This window comes from Typha latifolia, chromosome 1 (assembly GCF_019914945.1).
Source record: "Typha latifolia isolate L0001 chromosome 1, TyphaL0001v2, whole genome shotgun sequence".
NCBI lineage: Eukaryota > Viridiplantae > Streptophyta > Magnoliopsida > Poales > Typhaceae > Typha > Typha latifolia.
This window is the reverse complement of record NC_133086.1, coordinates 17260605-17281404: the sequence shown is the minus strand read 5'-3', so window position 1 is coordinate 17281404 and position 20800 is coordinate 17260605. Positions and strand designations below refer to the sequence as shown.

The window sequence follows — 20800 nt, the reverse complement described above, 5'->3', positions numbered from 1 at the left end:
TCATAATAACTCAGATCAGTATATAAGTTTTCTTATGTAGGTTTAACAAATTAGCATAACTAAACTGGTTTAAAAGTTATTCTGCAACGAATGGTTGATCCACCATAATGTTTTGGTCTACATAATTTTACTAGGTTAATAAAGTTTCTTTATTTCATTAAGCTTCATTATCATTGTTAAATTCGATACGCACTACCTACCTGAAGGAGCCTCAAGACTTCTGATCTTTTTTATGATTACTGCAGAAATTACTTCATCATAGCCACGAGTTGCAGATTGTTTACAAGTTTCCCATGTTCATCAAAGGTTCACAAGCAACAGCTTTTATCCAACCCAAACATTTTGTGGACCCTACTTATTTTTTAATTTTTGTTTTTCAGATGTTTTTCTAGATTTTTAGAAATTAGTCTAGTTGGTTAGGATACTCGGCTCTCACCCGAGAGACCCGGGTTCAAGTCCCAGCAATGGAAGTGTGCGTTTTTCTACTTTTTATTTTTTACAGAAGAAATATTACATAAAAGATCATCTGAATTTTAGGCCATCACATGTAGCTCTACAGACTACTTGACTGACCATATTTGTGCTGTCCGAAGGAAGAAAGATCATCCGATAGATTACAGACAAGTTGACAAGGTTTGCTGGAGTCCATCTTTGCAAGGCTCTTCATATTTGAAACCTTCGACGAGACCTGGAAGTCCACAGGAAATGCACTCATTAGATCATGAGAATGCTAGTCAGCTATTAGATAGATTTATGAGAGATAGAATAGGTTTTCTAGGCACATCCCATATGAATACTACTTAGGAGGTTTTCTTTTCTACAAGGAAACTAGATCGAATGCAACCTGTAGTTCATTATATATATATATATATATATATAAAGTAATCCTGGCTAACTTGTAGGTCATTCGTTTTTTTGTTCTTTGCTTCATTTTGTGGAAGATGTATGCTTATCACTCATGTTACATTGGAGCTCAGTTCACAAAACAACCAGTATCAATAAACAAAATCAACTTCAGGTGGTGCATTCAATCGTGAATATATCTTGGGTAGTCTCATGCCACAAGGGAATCGCGAGATGCCATGTGAACCTATGCCCCAGGGGAATCTCATGCTATAGATTTCAGTGCACACTGCTCAGACAGTGTAACACCCATACAATTGGTACTCCAGCTTAGTACTCAAGATAGTAACAAATAAGTACCTTTGTCGGAAGTTGGATTCCTGGGTTTTGAAGGAGAAGACAGTGGAACGTCCGCTGGTATGTGCCACATTCTGGGATGGTACGATGTCCATCTGCACGATACTCAGGAAACTAATTAATAAAGTTCTCAGGAAAACGCATTTTAACTGGAAAATGCCTTTTTACTGAGTATGTGATATGTATTAAAAGGCAGACGTGAGGAGAAGACCGTGTAAGCAATTCAAGAACCAAAATATAGAATACTGAAGGTTCATAGTAAATAGACAGCATCACACTATCACAGTAGAAATCCAGTTTCTGTGGGAAAAGGTGGATATAAGCACAACTTACATTTCTATCTTTTGAAGTTTCTTCTGAGGGGCGTATTGCATCATCAACATTGTCTTTCGTATCCCTGTGAAGAGCATTCATACATTTGCAGATGAAGAATAGAAGCATTGCACCCAGTAGAAGCATCATAAAAATCTCGATTGTCATTGCTGATCCAACCACTGCGGTATACCCAGATAAAAATCAATTGATGAACTACAGCTCAGAACACAACACCAAATTCTGAAATTTAAGGAGGCAAATGATGGACAAACTGAGAAAAGTAGAAGTGGGATACCAACTCAGATGTTTCACAATGAACAAAAAAGTATTGAGACTGGAAAACAACATCAGATGTGGTCCTGCAACGGCAATATTTTCTAAAAGAAATAACAAATTAAGCTATTTCCCAGGTCTAAAAAGCAGAGATCTGCTCCAAGAAAAAAGTGAGCAGGAGCAAGGAACTAAGAGAAATCAGAGACAGATGAGTTTAATAGGCACATCCAACTGAAAGAACTGAAGGTCTTCAAATCTACTAAAACTTGCATCTTTAATCCCTGGCAAAGGCTCTTGGCATACAAGAGAAGAAGAGATAAATAGAAAAGACAAGAAGGTATCAAGAAGGCAGTGTAAACAGTAAGTTCTTCAGATATTTCATATCAAATAATTATTAGTGAAGATGAAGGAAAATGCATAAATCACTGAAATTCACAGCATATGTACTTGTCATGCCCAACTAGCTCAACTGAGGACATCACAGTATACGATAAAGACTTATTACATTGCATGGGATAAAGTCGCAGTAAGACTTGCCAACCCAACTCCAAAACCCAATTAGTAGGTACTTGATGCGACACCTTCATTGTGAATTACCTTCTACATATCTTTCCAGCTTCCAACAGTTTCATGTGTTTCCCATGGAAATAGAGCAAAACAGCTCATAAACCAATTAACAGGACAGTTTGGTCTTATGGATTACATTTTAAGCTCATGCTACCCAGACGAAAGCATTCAAAATTTCAATTGAAGTACATTTCTTGGAAATAACTATTTCTGAAACATTACACTTCCACTGCTAGAGAACAAGATAAACTTGTCCTGATTCAATGTGAATTAGAGGCTTCAGTATGAAATAACAAGAAGTCTATGATTACCTTCTCATGATTCTTTGTCAGAACTATTGCATCCATATTTTCAAGGTGCTTCAGATAGTTCCTGGTGATGAATTTATTAATCAAATGAGTTGTTTAGTTATTTAGACTTTTATAGCAATAAAAGATCAATTGTTTTCCCAGGCTAGATCCCTGTTTCTAATAGAGTGCATGGTAGAATTCGTCTTTCATTTCATGACAGCAATGATAGATTCATCAAGAGAAATTTCAGTAGCTAAGATATGTCAAGTAATGTCATAAATGTGACTTGTAACATCCAACTTAAATTCTGTTCATGGAGCTATTGTCACCAACACAAGAACTTGATATGAATGATGGTATTTTTCACACACTTCTTTTCAGCTGATTATGGACTATCATTTACTTTTCATTTTGTAATCATGCAGTCCCATTTCGCAAATTTTGGATAGGAGCATATCTCTAAGAATGTTAAAAGAGTAGACTACAGAAAAGAGTAAATAAAGAGTACTGATATAATTAGCATTAATACTTACAAAATGATCTATTCAAACTAATCACCCTTCTTCTGATTAGGTTCACAGTAACCTCAGTGGAAAGAGGTGATGACATCATCTGAATGCTATCTGGATAACATCCATAGTTTCCCATATCATTTATAGAGATAGTTAGTATAGCATCCTGACTTTCTCCCTAAAAAGAATGAAATACCTTTAAATTGTGGTTTAACAATTAAATCTTGAATAACATCGACTAACATTAGTAATAAGAAAAAAATACTGAATATTTAGTGAGTGAAAACATGTCTAGCAATTTCCTGCAAAAACCAGAAGGCCCAGGACAGGTTAGGCTAAATTTTTTCTAAACAGAGGGAATAGGAGACCAAAAATGTGCACAACATAAAACATTGAAAGTTCGGCAACAATTTTAGGAAAAAAAGATTGACAGCACATCTTTTGACGGTGAGCTTGAAAATTCTAGTATCACGAAATAAAATTAATAATCCACGTACAAAAGGTTACAAAGTAGAATGAATATTCCAAGTACAATAAGTTGAATGCTCATCAAACAAGACCCACAATATAAGTGCAATATCACCAGTTAAGAGGCACCTACTATGATAAATAATCCAATTTTTCAAGACGTCATATATCTATGGATCACCTGTTGTAGTTTGCCAAGCATAAGAACATGTTCTAATATACACTTTCTAAACTACAGGGGGAAACACAGAGAATGAGTTGCAATGTACTGGTTGCAAGAAGTAAATGGTCTACCACTTATTACTAAAATATGCTGACAAAATGAAAAGAATTTTACTTGATAAAACAGCCGCTGCATTGCATTGTTGCAATCCCCAACTGTCCCACGAAATCTAATTCCTTTCCCCTTCACAACAAAAGTGTTAGAGATTGTCACATAGGTCTGTAGTGACTGCCAGTGGTTGCTGCTTTCAATCTTCAGTTCAACTGTACCAATGAGACTGACTGGCAGAACTAGTGACAAAGTTCCATAGTTTACTTCCAAGGAAAATGTAAGCATGAAATGAGACTTGTTTCCTGAAAGTATCCGAAGCCAATTTGACCACTAGTACTGTAGCTATATAAGAATAGAGAATCTTTTGGTAGCATATTTAGGAAAATGAGGCTAGTTGTATTATATAAATCACTAATCTTCCTATATTTCCCTGAATTATCCACAAACAAGATCAACTGCCAACAGAAGTTGTCAAATAATGTAGCAAGTAGTAAGGTTATATATCTAATGGATAATGTTTCATGACAAAAGACAACAGTATAGTGTTCCAATTGATTGAGGTATGCTTCATAAATCAGTATTAGAGCCCTCATTATTTTTGTCAGCACTTCTAGCCAAGTATTCATTTAGTTTCTTATCACCATTGCATTGCTACCACATGAAGGTGAATATATGGTCTCTACTGGAATGTCTAAATCAGACGATGGGTTTCTACCTACAATAAAATGGGAAGAGCACCACTGAATGAACAAGTAAACATGTGATTGATACCTAATGAAGTTCTAAAATTTTATATCTAATACTGTAGACAATTAAGAATATTCTTCCTGGATTCATGTATCAAACAAACACTTCCTCAAGATTAAAATTATGCATAATGATAACTCACACAGTTGACCATATTGTATTAATGTGATTTGTGTGTATGTAGGACATTATCCCCAACCTAGGAGCCTAACTCATAATGTAATATATTTTGCCAAGGCCTTGATGCAATTAGATGACATAGAAAGTCCAAAAGTACCGAAGGATATATAGAAAATAGTTTTCTAGTACAAGTTTTAAGAATCACATGTGCTAGATAATCACTACTTAACACCATTTTAAATATTGTAAAGGCTTATAGATATGAAGAAATTCTCCTTAAAAGAGTACCTGGGAAACTGAAAATATCTGGTTCGATAACGGAGAACTCATATACATCTCTTTGCTTGTCAAAAATCTGATATTTATCACTTGATTCTCTCCCTCTTAGAACAATAGACATGGGAGCATGTATAATTGGAGGATCATTTATAGGCGCAACGAAAACTGGTAAATGAGCATCTTGGATTCCATTTTTATTCATGGCATATAAACTGATAATGTCGTTTCCATAAAAATTTTCATTGCTGCAAAGAAGGAAAGATCATAGAACAGATAAAAGCAAAATGGGGCACAAAAATTCTAAGAAGAAATACTGACTGTACTTTAAAAACTATCCTGATAAAAGGTAGATACGATCAGTTGCGTGATACAAAATGTAAAAATAATGAATGACTGATAATGGTAGGTTCCGAGTTCCGACATGCTCATTTAACTTTCCAGTACTAAGAATCCATACTGAAATAAAAACCGCAATCCTATTGGAGCAATTAACTTATACCGTCCCTTCTGAAATCATGACAGTTTTAAAGCACAATTCATTTTTATGTCCTTGGTAAATCATCCACCAGTAGGAAGCAGAATCTTTAACTTGTCACATGGTTTCCAGATACCATACAGTTGTACAAAAACACCAAATGGACCATCTATTATTCCTTTCCTTAATTAATAAACAAATATGTAAGCCCAATACTAATTTGAAAGTTACTTATTTGCAAGCAATATAAGTTCAATCTTAATGTTCATATATTCAATCATAATGTTCCAATAAATGCAGAATTTATAGCCTAATGCATTGAAAATTTCTGCCTCACCAATACCCAAGTTCCACTAGAAGGGGACATCTCTGCTCAACCCAAGCCAATCTATATCAATCTGCTACATTTTGGTCATACAGCAGAAGCAAGTAAACAATAAATCAACAGATACCAAGATTCTAAGGAACTAAGTTATAACAGTGCACGTCTCCAAACTGAGGACTCTGATATATGTTCTTGTGTAATGATATTATTTGGTATAAAAGAAAAAATTCCTATATACTTCCAGTCTAGCAAATTTCTTGTGCAGTCCAATTCACCGAAAGAATTATAACTTTATAATCTCTGCATATCCACTGTTGTGCATGATTGCATATATGCATTGGGACCTAAATAGTTAAAAAATCTGTTGTTCTTGGTAGTGTATGCTAGCGTCTATGTAAGCAAGCAAACGTTGCCTATATGGTTATATGATTCATAGTTTTCTAGATGTACTTGTCATGTTCTAAATTGAAAGAGCATATCCAAAAGTTTCTTACCACTCCATCTCTGCTCCATCATGCAATAAAGAGTTTAAGCAAGCTCTGAATAAGAAAGGGATGATGGTCCCAACTTACAAATGTTCTAACTGCACCATGATTCAAATTGGAACAATGTTTTGATGAAGATCATTAAAAATGCACAATATGAAAATATTTTTCTTTTCAGTAAAACAAATCCTGAAGTATGGATGTTGAGATCTCATTAAGAAATATGCACTATTAGAGTTATTAGAATGTCTATTATTTAAATTTATCTTATTTTATTGTGAACTTGTGTAAATAGGGCTGAGCCCTCTCTTTCAAACGGATGAAACATTTCACCAAAATTCACTTTTCTTCTCCTCTCTCCAAACCCATTCTAGGTTTGGATTTCTTATTGTTTCACGGTATCAGAGCTCTCCGATCACTGATTTTTTTTCAACTGCCCGTGGACTTCACCACTCCAATTGAGCATCAACATCTTTTTTTTCTTCCTCCCCGGAGACTCCATTTCATCGTTGCCCATCGTCGCTGCCCGCCGTCGTTGCCCGTCGCACCTTCCAGTCGAGGGCGTCGCTGCTAGAGGACGCTGCTCGTCACGCCTCCCTCCTAGTCGAGGGCGTCACTGTTGGAGGGCAGCTCCTTCTTCACCAGTCGCCTTCCTCGAGCTTGGGATCGACAATTTTTTTTCCGCTGCCGCCGGTGAGCTCTCTCAGCCGCCTCCTTCCTTCAGTCGAGGGCGTCACTATTAGAGGTCGCTGCCCGTTGCATCTTCCTTCTAGTCAAGGGCGTCGCCGTTGGAGGGCCACCGGTCGCTTTCCTCGAGCTAGGTTTCGACCAAATTTTCTTTTGCTGCCATCGGTGAGCTCTCTCAGCAGCCACAATTCCTTCCTTCACCGGCAAGTCTGATTTTGTAGCTCAAGCTCTCCCATCGGAGAGAAGGTGGTCTTCACTGGTCACCCTCCTCGAGCTCGGCTTCGACCAACAGCTGTAGTTGTCGTGAAGCCATCCTTCAACGGCTGGGTTACGGCTCCTTATTCAGCCATCTCCTCTCACTCACTCCAGCTCAGTGAAGGCCACATAGTGAAGGCCATACTTGCTTCTTTTCATCCAAACAGTGAAATAAGAAAACTGTTTGATTGAAATTGAAGTTAATTTTTCCGCACTCCAAATGTTCGACGAAAGGCCTGAGTGAGAAAATTGTGAATCGCCCTCAAGTGTTTGACAATTTTTTCGTCCTTTTCAATGGCATCTTATGTCCCGGTCGGTCGTGAGAGTGTATCACTAGTCGAATTTCTTCTTATCACTCAACGAGACTGGATCACATGGGCCTCTTCTATTGAGATCGTCCTTCGCGAGCGACGTCTTCTCGGGCATATTGATGGCATGTCTACGGGGTGCGCTCCCCCTCGCACTATTATCCAAACTACTTCTGTGGCTTCTTCTGAGTCTACCACACTCAAGATTGTTCAGACAGGGGTTCCGTCTCCAGAGTATGATGAGTGGGCCTTGCGTGACATGGAGGTCTGCACCTACCTCATTCTACAAGTTGATCGATTGTTTCGGCCTCAGCTCCAGACCTTGCCCTCTGCACAGGCCATCTGAACCCATCTCAGTCGTCGATTCGTGCAATCGAGTTTGATGCGTCGCTTTCAACTCTATCGCGACGCTCACGAGGCCAGACAGGGTCAGCTCACTATCCAGGATTTTTATGCCCGTATGAGTGACATTTGGCGTGAGCTCACGTCAATGGAGCCTACTTTTTGCCCTACTAACTCAGTGGCTGCTCAGCGACATCGTGATGAGGATCACTTGATGTAGTTCATGTTTGCCCTTCGTCCGAAATTTGGGGATCTCACTCGTCATTTGTTGCACTGCTCCACTCTCCCCAGTCTAGACAGTGCCATAGCTGAGCTACAAGCTGAGGAGCTTAGGCAGCGTCTCTTGCCCTCTCAGCAGATTACACTTACATAGCCTTCTATCGCCGTAGAGAGCGTGCTTGGTGCTACACCTGCCCCTATATCAGTCCAGCCTGACATTTCTACTGCTACTCGTGTCACTCATGTGTCCGGACGAGAGTATCACTCATTGCGACCTATGTGCACTCACTGTGGCCATCCTGGTCATCTTGCCGCTCGTTGCTATCGACTTCATCCTGAGCTTGTTTCCCGTTCTGCTAAAGGGGGATCAAGTAAGGACAAGAGTCGTCACTTGTCTTCCTCGACTGCTGGTCCAATCACCAGTCCATCTCTTCACTCCACTGATCCCATCTTCAATAGTGCACAGCTTCAGCAAATCCAGCAACTCATTCATGGAGCTTTCAACTTTATTGGCGCCTCCACTTCGCCTCTTGCTGCCTCTGGTATGACTAAACCTTGGATTTTGGACTCAGGTGCCTCACATCATATGACCGGTGACTCCTCCATTTTTACTAGCCTCACACCTGCCCCACTTGCTCTTCCTCATGTTCACACAGCTGATGGGACCCGTTATCCTATCTCTCACATTAGTCACATCACCCCATCTACGGATACTACTGGCTGTCTTACCTTATCTGATGTTTGGCTTGTTCCCGGTCTAACCATGAGTCTCATTTCTATTACTCAGCTTTCTGACTCTGATTACACTATATCCTTCTCGTCTACTTCTTGTGTTGTGCAAGACCCGTCTACAGACCAGAGGATTGGGATCGGTAGTCGGATTCACGGGCTTTACTATCTGGATCAGCTTCACCTTCCATCACCTCATCCTAGTGCTTGTCCAATCACTCCTCTTTCTACTTCAGATCTATGGCATCAGTGATAAGGTCATGTATCGAGTCAGCGCCTCAAGACCTTGTCCCGGTCTGGGTGCTTAGGCAGTAGTCGTTTTTCCCGTTTGTCTCCTTGTATTGGCTGTAGGTTGGCAAAACACCAGGCCTTTCCTTTTGCTCTTAGTGAGAATATCTCTGATTTCCCTTTTCATCTTGTGCATTCTGATATTTGGGGTCCTGCTCCGCTCTCTTCGGGTCTTGGTTTTTTTTATTATGTCTGTTTCATTGATGATTTCTCTCGTTTTACTTGGGTTTACCTTATGCGGCAGTGTTCTGAGGTATGTCAGATTTACCGTGATTTCTCTTCTATGGTTCGTACTCAGTTTGGCCGATCTATTAGGATATTTCGATCTGATAGGGCTCGTGAGTATCTCTCATTTGAGTCTCGTTCTATTCATGCTTCTGCTAGCACCCTATCTCAGCAGTCATGTCCCTATACCCTTGCTTAGAATGGAGTTGCCAAATGAAAGCATCGCCATCTCCTTGAGACCACTCATGCTCTCCTCCTTGAGGCTTCTGTCCCTCGTTCGTATTGGGCTGAGGCCCTTCTCACTGCTCTCTATCTTATCAATCGAACCCCATCATCTGTTTTTGATGGTGTGACTCTGTATGATCGTCTCTATGGTACTTCATCCTCGTATAGTCATCTTCGTGTTTTTGGGTGTACCTGTTTTGTTCTTCTTCCTCCAAGTGAACGTAACAAGTTGTCCCCTCGGGCAGCTAAATGTGTCTTTCTAAGATACAGTCCTGAGCATAAAGGCTACCGTTGTTATGACACTTATGCTCGTCGTCTTAGGATATCACGCCATGTCGCCTTTCTGGAAGAGATACCCTTCTTCACCTCCGATGATTTGTCTCATTCGGACTTATCATTTCTGGCCCTCCCTACACATGTCCTATCCTCCATCCCCTCAAATGTTCCTACCCTAGCTCCACCATCAGCCCCCCACTTACCTGATGCTCCTCTACCCATAAACACTCCTTTACTATCACCTCCATCTGCCACTCTACATCGCTCTCTTACTGAGATTCCAACTCCTCCAGAGGAGTACCCCCCTCCTATGACAACCCTACCATATTTCTACACTCGTAGGTCTTGTCCCCGTCCTACAGCTGAGGCTCCCTCCACTGGTAGTATTCCTCCGACAGTCACATCATCTACTGTGACGGTTCCTGTACCTGCTCGTCGTTATCCAGCGCGTGAGCATCGCCTTCCTAATTGGTATGGTTTTTTGATGTCCTCCGCTATATACTCTCCCCAGTTTCACACCTTTCTTGCAGTCATCCACTCCATTCCTCAGCCCAGGTCATATCGTGAGGCCATCCGGGTTTCAGAGTGGCAGCAGGCCATGGCAGATGAGCTTCAGACACTTCAGCAGATGCATACCTGGGATGTTATCCCTTGCCCACCAGACATCGTGCATGTCTGCTGCAAATGGATCTTCAAGGTCAAGTATCGACCTGATGGATCCATTGCTAGATACAAAGCTCGTCTAGTTGCTCAGGGCTTCACTCAAGAATACGAGATAGACTATGAGGAGACCTTTGCTCCAGTGGCCCGGATGACTTCTGTCCGCACTCTTCTTGCCGTTGCTTCTAGTCGCCAGTGGCCTTTATATCAGATGGACGTGAAGAATGCGTTTCTTCATGGTCTTATTGACGAGAAGGTATATATGGACCCTCCACCTGGGTTCCCTCTTCCTCCAGATCACATTTGTCGTCTGCGACGAGCTATCTATGGGCTTAAGCAGGCCCCTCGTGCCTGGTTTGATCGATTTCGTAGTGTTCTCACAGCCTATGAATTTCGGGAGAGCCCCTCCGAGCCATCTATGTTTCTGCAGTCTTCTGCTCAGTGTCGGGTCATTCTTCTTCTATATGTTCATGATATGATTATGACCGGAGATGACTCAGTTGGCATCCGCTCCCTTCAGCAGCAATCTTCGCGTCATTTTGAGATGAAGGACCTCGATCCTCTTCAGTATTTCTTGGGGATCGAAATTGCGCAGTCATCTCATGGTCTTTTGCTATCTCAGCAAAAGTATATTACCGACATTCTCAGTTGTGCCACCACCACCGATACTCGTCTTGCTGCTACACCAGTTGAGCTTCATGTAAAGCTTCAGCCCAATGATGGTCAGCTTCTTCCAGATCCGACCAAATATCGTCAGCTTGTCGGGGCACTCGTATATCTGACCATTACTCGGCCAGACATCTCTTATGCAGTTGGTCTTGTCACTCAGTTCATGCAGACTCCTCGATCTGCCCATTATGTTGCACTTATACGCATTCTTCGGTACCTACGTGGCACCATCACTCACTCTCTTTTTATGCCATCGACGTTCATCTTGGCTCTGCGAGCTTATTCCGATGCAGATTATGCTGGTGACAAATCTGATCAGAAGTCTACTACAGGTTTCTAAATTTTCTTAGGAGACTCCCTGATTTCTTAGCGTAGCAAGAAGCAGAATGTGGTGTCTCTCTCCAGTACTGAGTCAGAGTATCGTGCCATGTGTGCAACTACTAAGGAGGTTGTTTGGCTTCGTCGTCTCCTTAGTGATATGGATGTTTCTTTACACCTTCCAACCCCTCTTCATGTCGACAATGATAGTGCTAAAAAGTTAGCTGAAAATCCTGTCTTCCATGAGAGGACAAAGCACATTGAATTCGATATTCACTATACTCGCCAAGAGTACAGAGCTGGCACCATTTCACTCCATCACCTCAGTACTAGGGAACAGATTGCCGACTTCTTCACGAAGTCTCTTTCTCTTCTATGCTTTGAACATTTAGTTAGCAAACTCCCAGTTTATGATCCACCTTGAGTTTGAGGATGGGGTATTAGAGTTATTAGAATGTCTATTATTTAAATTTATCTTATTTTATTGTGAACTTGTGTAAATAGGGCTGAGCCCTCTCTTTCAAACGGATGAAACATTTCACCAAAATTCTCTTTTCTTCTCCTCTCTCCAAACCCATTATAGGTTTGGATTTCTTATTATTTCATGCACCAAATATTACGAGAATATGAACTCCTTTTTCTATTTCACAGTAGAAAATCAACCCAAAAAATCAAATGAAAGCATTTCTACAAAGTAAGACAGAGCTTATACTTCACTAAACAAGTCAAAGTTAAAAAGGTTCTTGCACGATACCCAAGATATTTGATCAACTGCAGGGCAACATTAATTTCTTCAACATGTCCTGTTATGATTAAATCCTTCCCAGTTCTACCACCTCTACTCACTGAAAATAAACTATCCAGTGATTGCTGAAGCTGCATTGACAAAGGAGCAAGAAATACAGTACCAGACTGTGCTCTTACAGTAACAGAAATATTTTCAGCTATATCTGAATAAATTATTTCGAATCCCGGAAAGCCGCTGCCACAGGTCAAAATTATAACTTGATAAGTAAAAGCCAGAAATGGCTAGTAGTCTAAAACTCTATTTATAAATATAGCAGCAAACCAAAGAAGATAATTACCCGAATTTGGGACTGACAACATCTTCTGTTACATGCAATCGAACTGGTAAGGAGACAAATTGAGGTGGTTTGCAGAGGACATAGATGAATACTGTGGCATTCACAAAATTCCTATTTATGTCTGATATAGTGTAGGAAAATGAATCATTCCCAAAGAATCCTTTCTGAGGAGTATATCGAAACATTTTTCCATACTGCAGAAGTGATCCATGTAGCGGCTTTCAAGACAATGGCAACAGTTAGAAACAAATTGCTGACCAAACAATTCAGATAAATAAACCAGCACAAACAAAATTTTAGGTAATTAAAGTGACATGCATCAACCAAATATGACCACAGGAAGAGGAAGAAATGCACTACCTGTCATGAACATTCAGCAGATAGAGCGAGCATCCTTTTTGTGCCAAGGGCATTCACATTATATAGTCATATCATAAACGAGGATATGTTAGAAAGTATAATATACATTATTGATACATTACCTAATGACTTAAGTTTTTGGATCGATGGATTATATAACATAGTAAGTTTTTTCATTTGGCCACGTGCAATGTATAGGATTCACACATGAGGGAGTGTGCTAAATGTATGACATCTATTGTTGGTATATTACTTAATATCCCGAGCTTTTGGATAAACTGTTTATCTAACATGATCCATTACTAAAAGTACTTCAACTAAATAGTACATACGCAAGTCCAATAAGAGATAATTTTCAAGAATTTGCAAAGATAGGACATTATTGAACTAAATATGAGGACATCTATGAATGGAACCATGAAAATGTATGTTCTTGCTAGTCAAGTACAGTGAGTTGTGAAGAAATATCACATAAGTGTGCATGGCATGCAATTTGAAATCTACAACTTTTCTATAGGAAGAGGTGACAAAATGAAAGAAACATTATTATTTATGCAAGTTAGACAAGGCACTGAGATTGGGAACCACAAAAGATAGCATAAGATGTTGATATGCAAACTCACCGTAGTTGATTCAAGTAAGTCAGCATGGCCTCCTGCAACATAATCATTTGATAGAACATCAAAAACAACAGATTCATCTTCCCAAACTGAAACGCTATCATTGTGAGCCTCGGAAAAATACTCACCTACAAGAAATTTTCAGAAAAGGTGAAAAAGCCAGAGAGACAAGTTTGATGAAACATATACCATCAAAAATGAAAACGTTTCTTGACAAAATATAATATGAATGTTAGGCATCAAGATTTTAAAACCAACTGCCAAATTGCATTCCATTATACATTATTTGTGAATAAAAGACACAAGGCAATACAAGATATAACTACTGAGGATGCTGGCTAATAATCAATTAATCATAGCAAGATTAAATCTAATAAAACTCCACACCATAAATTTGACCTTGATTTCTCATGTATGGTTACTAGGAAACTTTCTTGCTGTTTTTGGAGAGTAAATATGACAATGTTGGTAGGAACTAAGATCAAAACTAGATAAGCAGAAAAGCACAGACCTGTGCTTGACTTTCATATTTCAGTCAACTTAGAAGAATAACATGACAGAAGGAAATTGCTGTCAATGTAACTGCAATGACATTCAAGTTCTTTTTATTTTAAAGAGAAAGTTGAGGTGCATGATGTAAAATATCAGTTTACAGACTTACTGTCATAAACATGGACCTCAAAAGGACAAGGAGTCACATGCTTATCCTCAAACGAAATGCATATGTTGTAAGAACCAAGCTCTCTGGCCAGGTAGTAACCAAGATATGAGCCATCTTTGTTGTCCACAAACACCCATCTTGCAAAACTTGAGCTATTTGTAAATTCTATTTGAAAATTCAATTTTGACTGATATGACACAATTGGATTGGAAAATGAGTCAACAAGTTGCACCAGCACTTCATTCTTAGCAAATCTTTTAACAGTAGGTGAAAATCTAACGACCCTTGATAGTGACATACTTACAATACCTGCAAAAAGCCAATGTAGTCATCAACAATTTAGATAATATCATTCACAGGAAAAATCTGAGCCAAATTATAAGGGAATATAGAGAGCCACAGAATGCTACAATACTCCTACTACATTGCAAGGAAAGTAATTTTGACAACGCAATAATTGCTATTCACTATGGAAGAAGAAGAATTAAGAACTTTAGGGTAGTAGAGAAGACACTTATGTCAGTAGAAATCAAAATTCTTTTTTTTTTTTGTTACGAAGCCACATTTTCTCCAAATTTATCTTGCAATAAGCCAAAAAGGAAAACAAATAGAAAAGAAAGAAGAAGCCAAGGAGAAGCACATGTATTAAAAGAGAAATTAATTTCCAGTTTGGCCTCTAAAACTCCATATATATATTGAGACTTTAGAGAGCCAAAAAGTTTGACAACGAACTGACAATGAGGCCTGCTGGTTTGTCCCAAACTGCCAATAGCCTGCCATGGTGCTGCCAGGACACCCATGATGCTGGGCTAGCGTCCTCAAGGGACGTCCCACAAGCACAAGAATCATTGATTATTGCACAAATAAGTACGCCAGGAAATGGTTTATAATTGCAAAAGAATACCTGGCGAAACTTGCATGAGAAAAGGCAGTCCATTGTTTAGTGGAATGTTTCCAGATAACACCCAGATTTCATAGTCTCCAGATCTTTGAGGAGTATAGGCAACATTAAAATCGCTTGCTATAGTTTTAGGATTCCCGATAATCTAACAAGAGAAAAACTAAATTTTATTATCTGTGATATTCACTTCAACTACATTATGCATGTAAAGAGACCCTTACAGTCTGATTGTCGTTTCCCGGCAATGCAGGAACAAAACCAGCAAGTCCATTGGCAGAGTAAATTTGTCCACTAACAGGACCGAACTCTGTAGGATGTACCTTATTAGGATGAACAGCACCTGATATATATTCAGAAGGAAACTGAGACATGAATAAAAATCCTTACCACTAATATTCCGCAAAGGAAATATGAAAGGATGTAGATGAACTGTGCCGTTTCTAATGACAATTTGTACATAAAGCCTCTCTGCCTCCACTGGAGAAGGATTATGGTACCGGTCCTTCAGAAAAACTGTGAAGGATGACATTCTGCCAGCAACAGAATTTGCTAAACCAGATCCATTAACCAGACTGTTTGATCCATTGCAATAGCCTAGATATGTGTGAGCATGCAATATAGGTAGAAATAACTTGAATCAGAATCGATATGGAACGGAAGATTAACTTTCTGCATGTAAAGTCATAACTCTGAAACTCCGGTAATTTAACTAGAAAAAAAAATAAAACACTTGAAGGATGACTCGAAGCAGAATGCTTTTTATTAACATTCCAAACGAAATGTATGGCATAGTGAACTACAAAATCAAGAAAACAGTTCAGAATAAAGAAGGTTCAAGTGAGTCAATAGATATTTTACTAAGAATAACCATGAAACTATTAACGGCAGCAGCTAATTCTAAAGGACAGAGCTTATGCAGAAAAGCAACAAGCAGTAAAGGTCAATATTCATCGTAAAAATGTTCTAAGTATTTAAAGATATTAAGAGAAAGAGTCTCAAAATATTTTTATCGAAACCAATTGTAAAAGCTCGCTAGTGTATTTTAGAAAGTTGTTCACATGCAGAAGTTAATCCAATAAAAGGTTGTAAAAGCAGAAACAGTCAAAATATAATTACTAACAGTAATCTGTATAGTGCCTGAAAAGTTTAAGGAATGCAAAGCTAATAACGAAAAGATGGAGTGGGCATGAAAAGGCTGATGCCTCTTTATAGAATGTGTGTTCTATTCAAAAGGGAAAAATGCCAGATTCTTATACAGTAATCACATCATTTGATTTAACCAACTTATGGCACATATTTGAATCCAGAAAGGTTCAGAAAAAGCTTTAAGAATTCTAATGAATGTAAACCACGCATACCTATGAAGACAGTATATCCATACATCAAAGTAGCAAAGCTTTCATTTAGTTTGGCATCAAAAATTGCTAGCGTAAATTCCCCAGGTTCTGAAACAACGAATGAAAGCAACTGAATTCCCTTAGACACCTCTTGAAAGAAGAAGTCTGCTACTGGGACAGACAAATTTGAAATCCTTTCAACAACTCGAGCATCAAGTGAATGGAATGCTGGAACAAGGTTTCCAAACGAATCTCGTAGGTGTATCACGATTTCCAGCCGAGAGAAGATCTGCAAAAAGTTCGATCCATATCTCCACTTGCCAAGGCTATTGGTCATATCAAGGGGCCCTACAGTAAGGTAAACACAAGAACAGGCTAAGAAGTAAAAACTAAAGAAACTCTACATGAGTAGAAAATATTTAAATATATAAGATAATTTATTTACTCAATGTTTGCAATAAGAAAAATGATAATTACCTTTAATCATTCATAGTTCTTCATAAATGATAATCTTATTATTACTTTTTAGCAACCATAGCACAAAAAGTAATATATCTTGTGTTAGTGTACAATATAGCAAGGAATGCTAATATAACGATACATGCTTATGTTTACTCTGTGTTTAACAGCAAAATATAAACTGTATACTTCCCTAAATTTTTTTAAGTTACTATCTAATGTTACACACTTATGCTTCTATCCATCATCCACATTTTTATGCGCTATACATGATCATCAGGCCCGGCTCGAACATGCTCAATTTTAACCGTGCTAGGCCCAGCCCGAGCTTAAAATGGAAATGAGCAACACGGGCTGAAACTTTTCCAGCTAGGCCCGGCCCAGTCCATTACGAGCCCACCTATTCTATGACTTTTTAGTCCCATATTAGATATTTCAATTATTGGAAACCACCATATAATTCTTTTCCTATAAAAGTTATCTCAAATGTCTTTGTGGGCAGCTCGTTACAATATAATATTTTTTCAAATAACTTGGCCCGTTATGCTTAATGTGACACGCGGCACACGCCTAGCCTAATTTTAATATTTCACGGACTAATGAGTGGTAGCGAGTTCTAGCTTGGCTCGAACAATTGGTGGGTCGGGCTGCAAATAAAAGCTTAAGCCTGGTTTAAACCCACTCAACCCACTCGATAATCACCTTTACTCTGATATTAATGAAGCTTTTTATAATTGCAGTGATTAATCAATGTTATTTTTCTTTTCTAAAAAGAAGTTTTGAGGTTGATTCCCATCCTGTAACAGATCTATCTATAGTAAATGGCAAGATGCTCTGAACTAATTTAATTGTCAAAATGGAATTCGATGGAAATAGTAAATGAAATACTGATAAGTACCTCTGCTGTATCTATTAACTGACCTGGTTTTACTGTAAATGGGAGAGGACAACCTCTTAGAGTCTTATTATCACCATACACATACACTGAAAGATCTCCTGCAATGGTGGGAACAAACTCAAGACTAAGATATCCATATTTATTCCAACCACTGTATCTGAAATCAAGCAACTCCACAGCAGATCCATTCTCATATGATGCAGACAACCTCCAGTATTCTTTTCCTGGTCTATCAATTTCTTTTGAGATATTGTTTCCAAAAGCATCTTTTGGAAGTACCAAGATATAGGCTTTTGTACCAGCAACAAATTCATTTTGGTCCATCCAAGAAGCCACACAAACAGATGGGTGCATGTGCCCTTCAGAGGAATTTAAAAGTTTTAACTAATATAAATTAAATATGTATATCTACAGGTAAAGCACATTACTAGACTTCAGCATGGTATTCAAGCTTTGTACTATAATAAACCATTCATTGCCAATATGCAGAAGATACTCTGACATAGCAAGTCCTATATAGCAGCATAACTAAGCTTTATCCAACTCTGAACATGGATAAGGACACAAAGAAGGAAAAAAAAGCAGCATTTTCAGATGTTAACACATTATTGGACTTCAGCACAGTATTCAAGCTTTGTACAAAAAAAAATTGGAAACAGACTACGCAATGCCAATAAATTGCAGAATCCATGCTTCCCTTGCGTAGGAGAAAGACTCTATTCAGATCTCAAAGAATAACAAGCTAGAAAACAAACAAGTCCCACTATACATAAGCTTTATCTGAATTTAATCATGATAAGGAAACAAAAAAGGAAAACAGCAGAAATTTCAAACGTTAGTAGGTCACATGAACATTGTATGAAAAGCTCAATATAAAAATTATAAATATCCAAAAACAAGCATTAAGTGTTGTTTGCATTGCAATTTTCCCTCTCTTCATGGTGGACCCATTATTTAGCAACATATATTTGCTGTTAACCAACCATTAACGATCTACTAAACAAGATCAGAGTAAAAACTGAAATTTCCTATTCCATATTGAACTTATCCAAGGTGCTCACAACATATAGTTGTGCATCAAAATATATGGCTCAAGTTTGGATAGTGGTGATTCTATCTTTCTTCTAGATGATTCTCCTATGAAATATTTGAGTCCTGCTATGTAATTTTGACTCCCTTTGGATTATATATGAGATGTTCTTTCTAACAACTAATTCTGTCTTATTGCATAGGCTAGAAATTAAGCCGTCATATCAAAGTCCAACGATGATAGAGCATGACATGTAACACCAGTGAGAAACCATTAGAATATGCCACACTCTATCTGGTTCGTAACTTCCTGCATAACATTGCCAAGACACATAAGTGGGACATTCTATTACCAAATACAAACTACCCTTACCATCACAAGATATTCCACATAAATATAATAGAAGCACAACATCTGAAGTGTGGCGATTGCCTCTTGAAAATGAAAACACACATATGCACGTGACACATACACACACAAGTGTGCATTAGAGAATAATGACGTGAAAATATAGACCATACCAGCTGTGACGGTGAAATGAAGAGATGAATCAGTAATGCCAAAATTATCCTCAGAGACAACCATAGTAAAATCCCCAAGCATGATAGGAGTAAAAGTAATGTTCCAAAATGAAGGGTCACCATCAAGATACTGAAATACTCCAGATATATATGAACTATTTCCTCTCTTTCCACTCACTGATAGGGAAAAGCTCATCAGGTATCTGTTTGATTCAAACTTCTTTTCAATGGAAGAACTGTCCAGTAGCTTAACCTTAATGGTTGCTACGTCACCTGCTTGGAATATGGCCTTATTATCGAGCCAACTAAAGGCAAAGCTAGGAATGGACAATTTACCTCCATATCCTGCAAGGGAAGAGTCTATAAGAGCATATTTTCAAAATTGAAATAAAGGGTACAAAAACAAAATATCGTCATCATCGTTTTTGTTGATTTATGATAACTTCAACATATTATCTGTTTATATATATATATAATCCTATACCCTATATATATGAGCTACTTTTCTTTATTGATACGAGACAAGTCAGGGTACACATGTAAGAAGCAATCCTTAAAATAAAAAAAGAAGCAATCTTTATTTGATTTACTATATACAATATTTATTACCTAAACTACCATTAGTATAATTGATTGCCGCATAGACAAAGCCTTATAAGTGTGTACTATATTCACATCATCCGTGACTAAATGGTCTTTCCACCAATTCTCACCTTACAACCTGCAGCAAAGCCTTTTCCTAATAGTCTCTTCTCTTGAGTTCATAAATAGCCAAAATTATGCAGCGTGAGGAACTAACGTTTTTATAAATAAAAAAGAAATTCCACATTTCCTCACTGATATAGATGACGTCATTATTCCAATATAAATCGACAATCAAAGGCTTGGACAACTGGGGTCACTGTAGTTAACATTTACGCAAAGGAGTATATCAAATTGAGTGTTTTCCTTTTCGACCATCCAAAAATCCTTAGAAACACTGCCTAAACAAAAAGATGGACATCTACGAGCAAACTCAACTCTTTATAACCCTAAAACCAAAAGCATCAAAAAACCCATCCGAAAGAAAGATCGCAAACTAAATCATCCGAAATGTTCGCAGCTACATGCAAAAGATTTCACGTAATCCGTACTAGGAAATCCTAATCTTGCCTTCACGGGATGGGAATTCTGCAGCCACCGAGGGTTTGAGCAGTAAAATTGACAGAAGAGTACATAAGATCGAAGAGGAGATCTTAATCCACCGATTCATTTCGTCGATGCTGGTGAAATAGAGAGGAATTGGGGATTTCTTGAGAAGGGATTCGGTGGAGGTTTGAAAAGAGTGGAGAATGGAGGGAAGACGAAGAGAATATTTTATAGCAACCGGATGCTTTTAACTGTCTCCGTCTCCAGTA

General features: G+C 38.4%; 1 protein-coding gene across 1 annotated transcript; it reads right to left on the bottom strand.

The window, feature by feature from the left end:
* Nucleotides 1–463: 463 nt before the first annotated feature.
* LOC140794253 (protein GAMETE EXPRESSED 2) lies at nt 464–20655 on the bottom strand. The gene is made up of 17 exons (XM_073146239.1): nt 20556–20655; nt 19404–19748; nt 17876–18211; nt 16517–16843; nt 15546–15752; nt 15380–15465; nt 15162–15303; nt 14258–14566; nt 13600–13724; nt 12617–12834; nt 12286–12513; nt 5055–5290; nt 3963–4201; nt 3179–3335; nt 1534–1694; nt 1204–1295; nt 464–688 (listed from the first exon to the last, which is right to left on the bottom strand). The coding sequence occupies exons 1-17, from the start codon at nt 20653–20655 to the stop codon at nt 664–666; spliced, it is 3333 nt and encodes a 1110-aa protein (XP_073002340.1). The 3' UTR covers nt 464–663.
* Between the last annotated feature and the right edge of the window lie 145 nt (nt 20656–20800).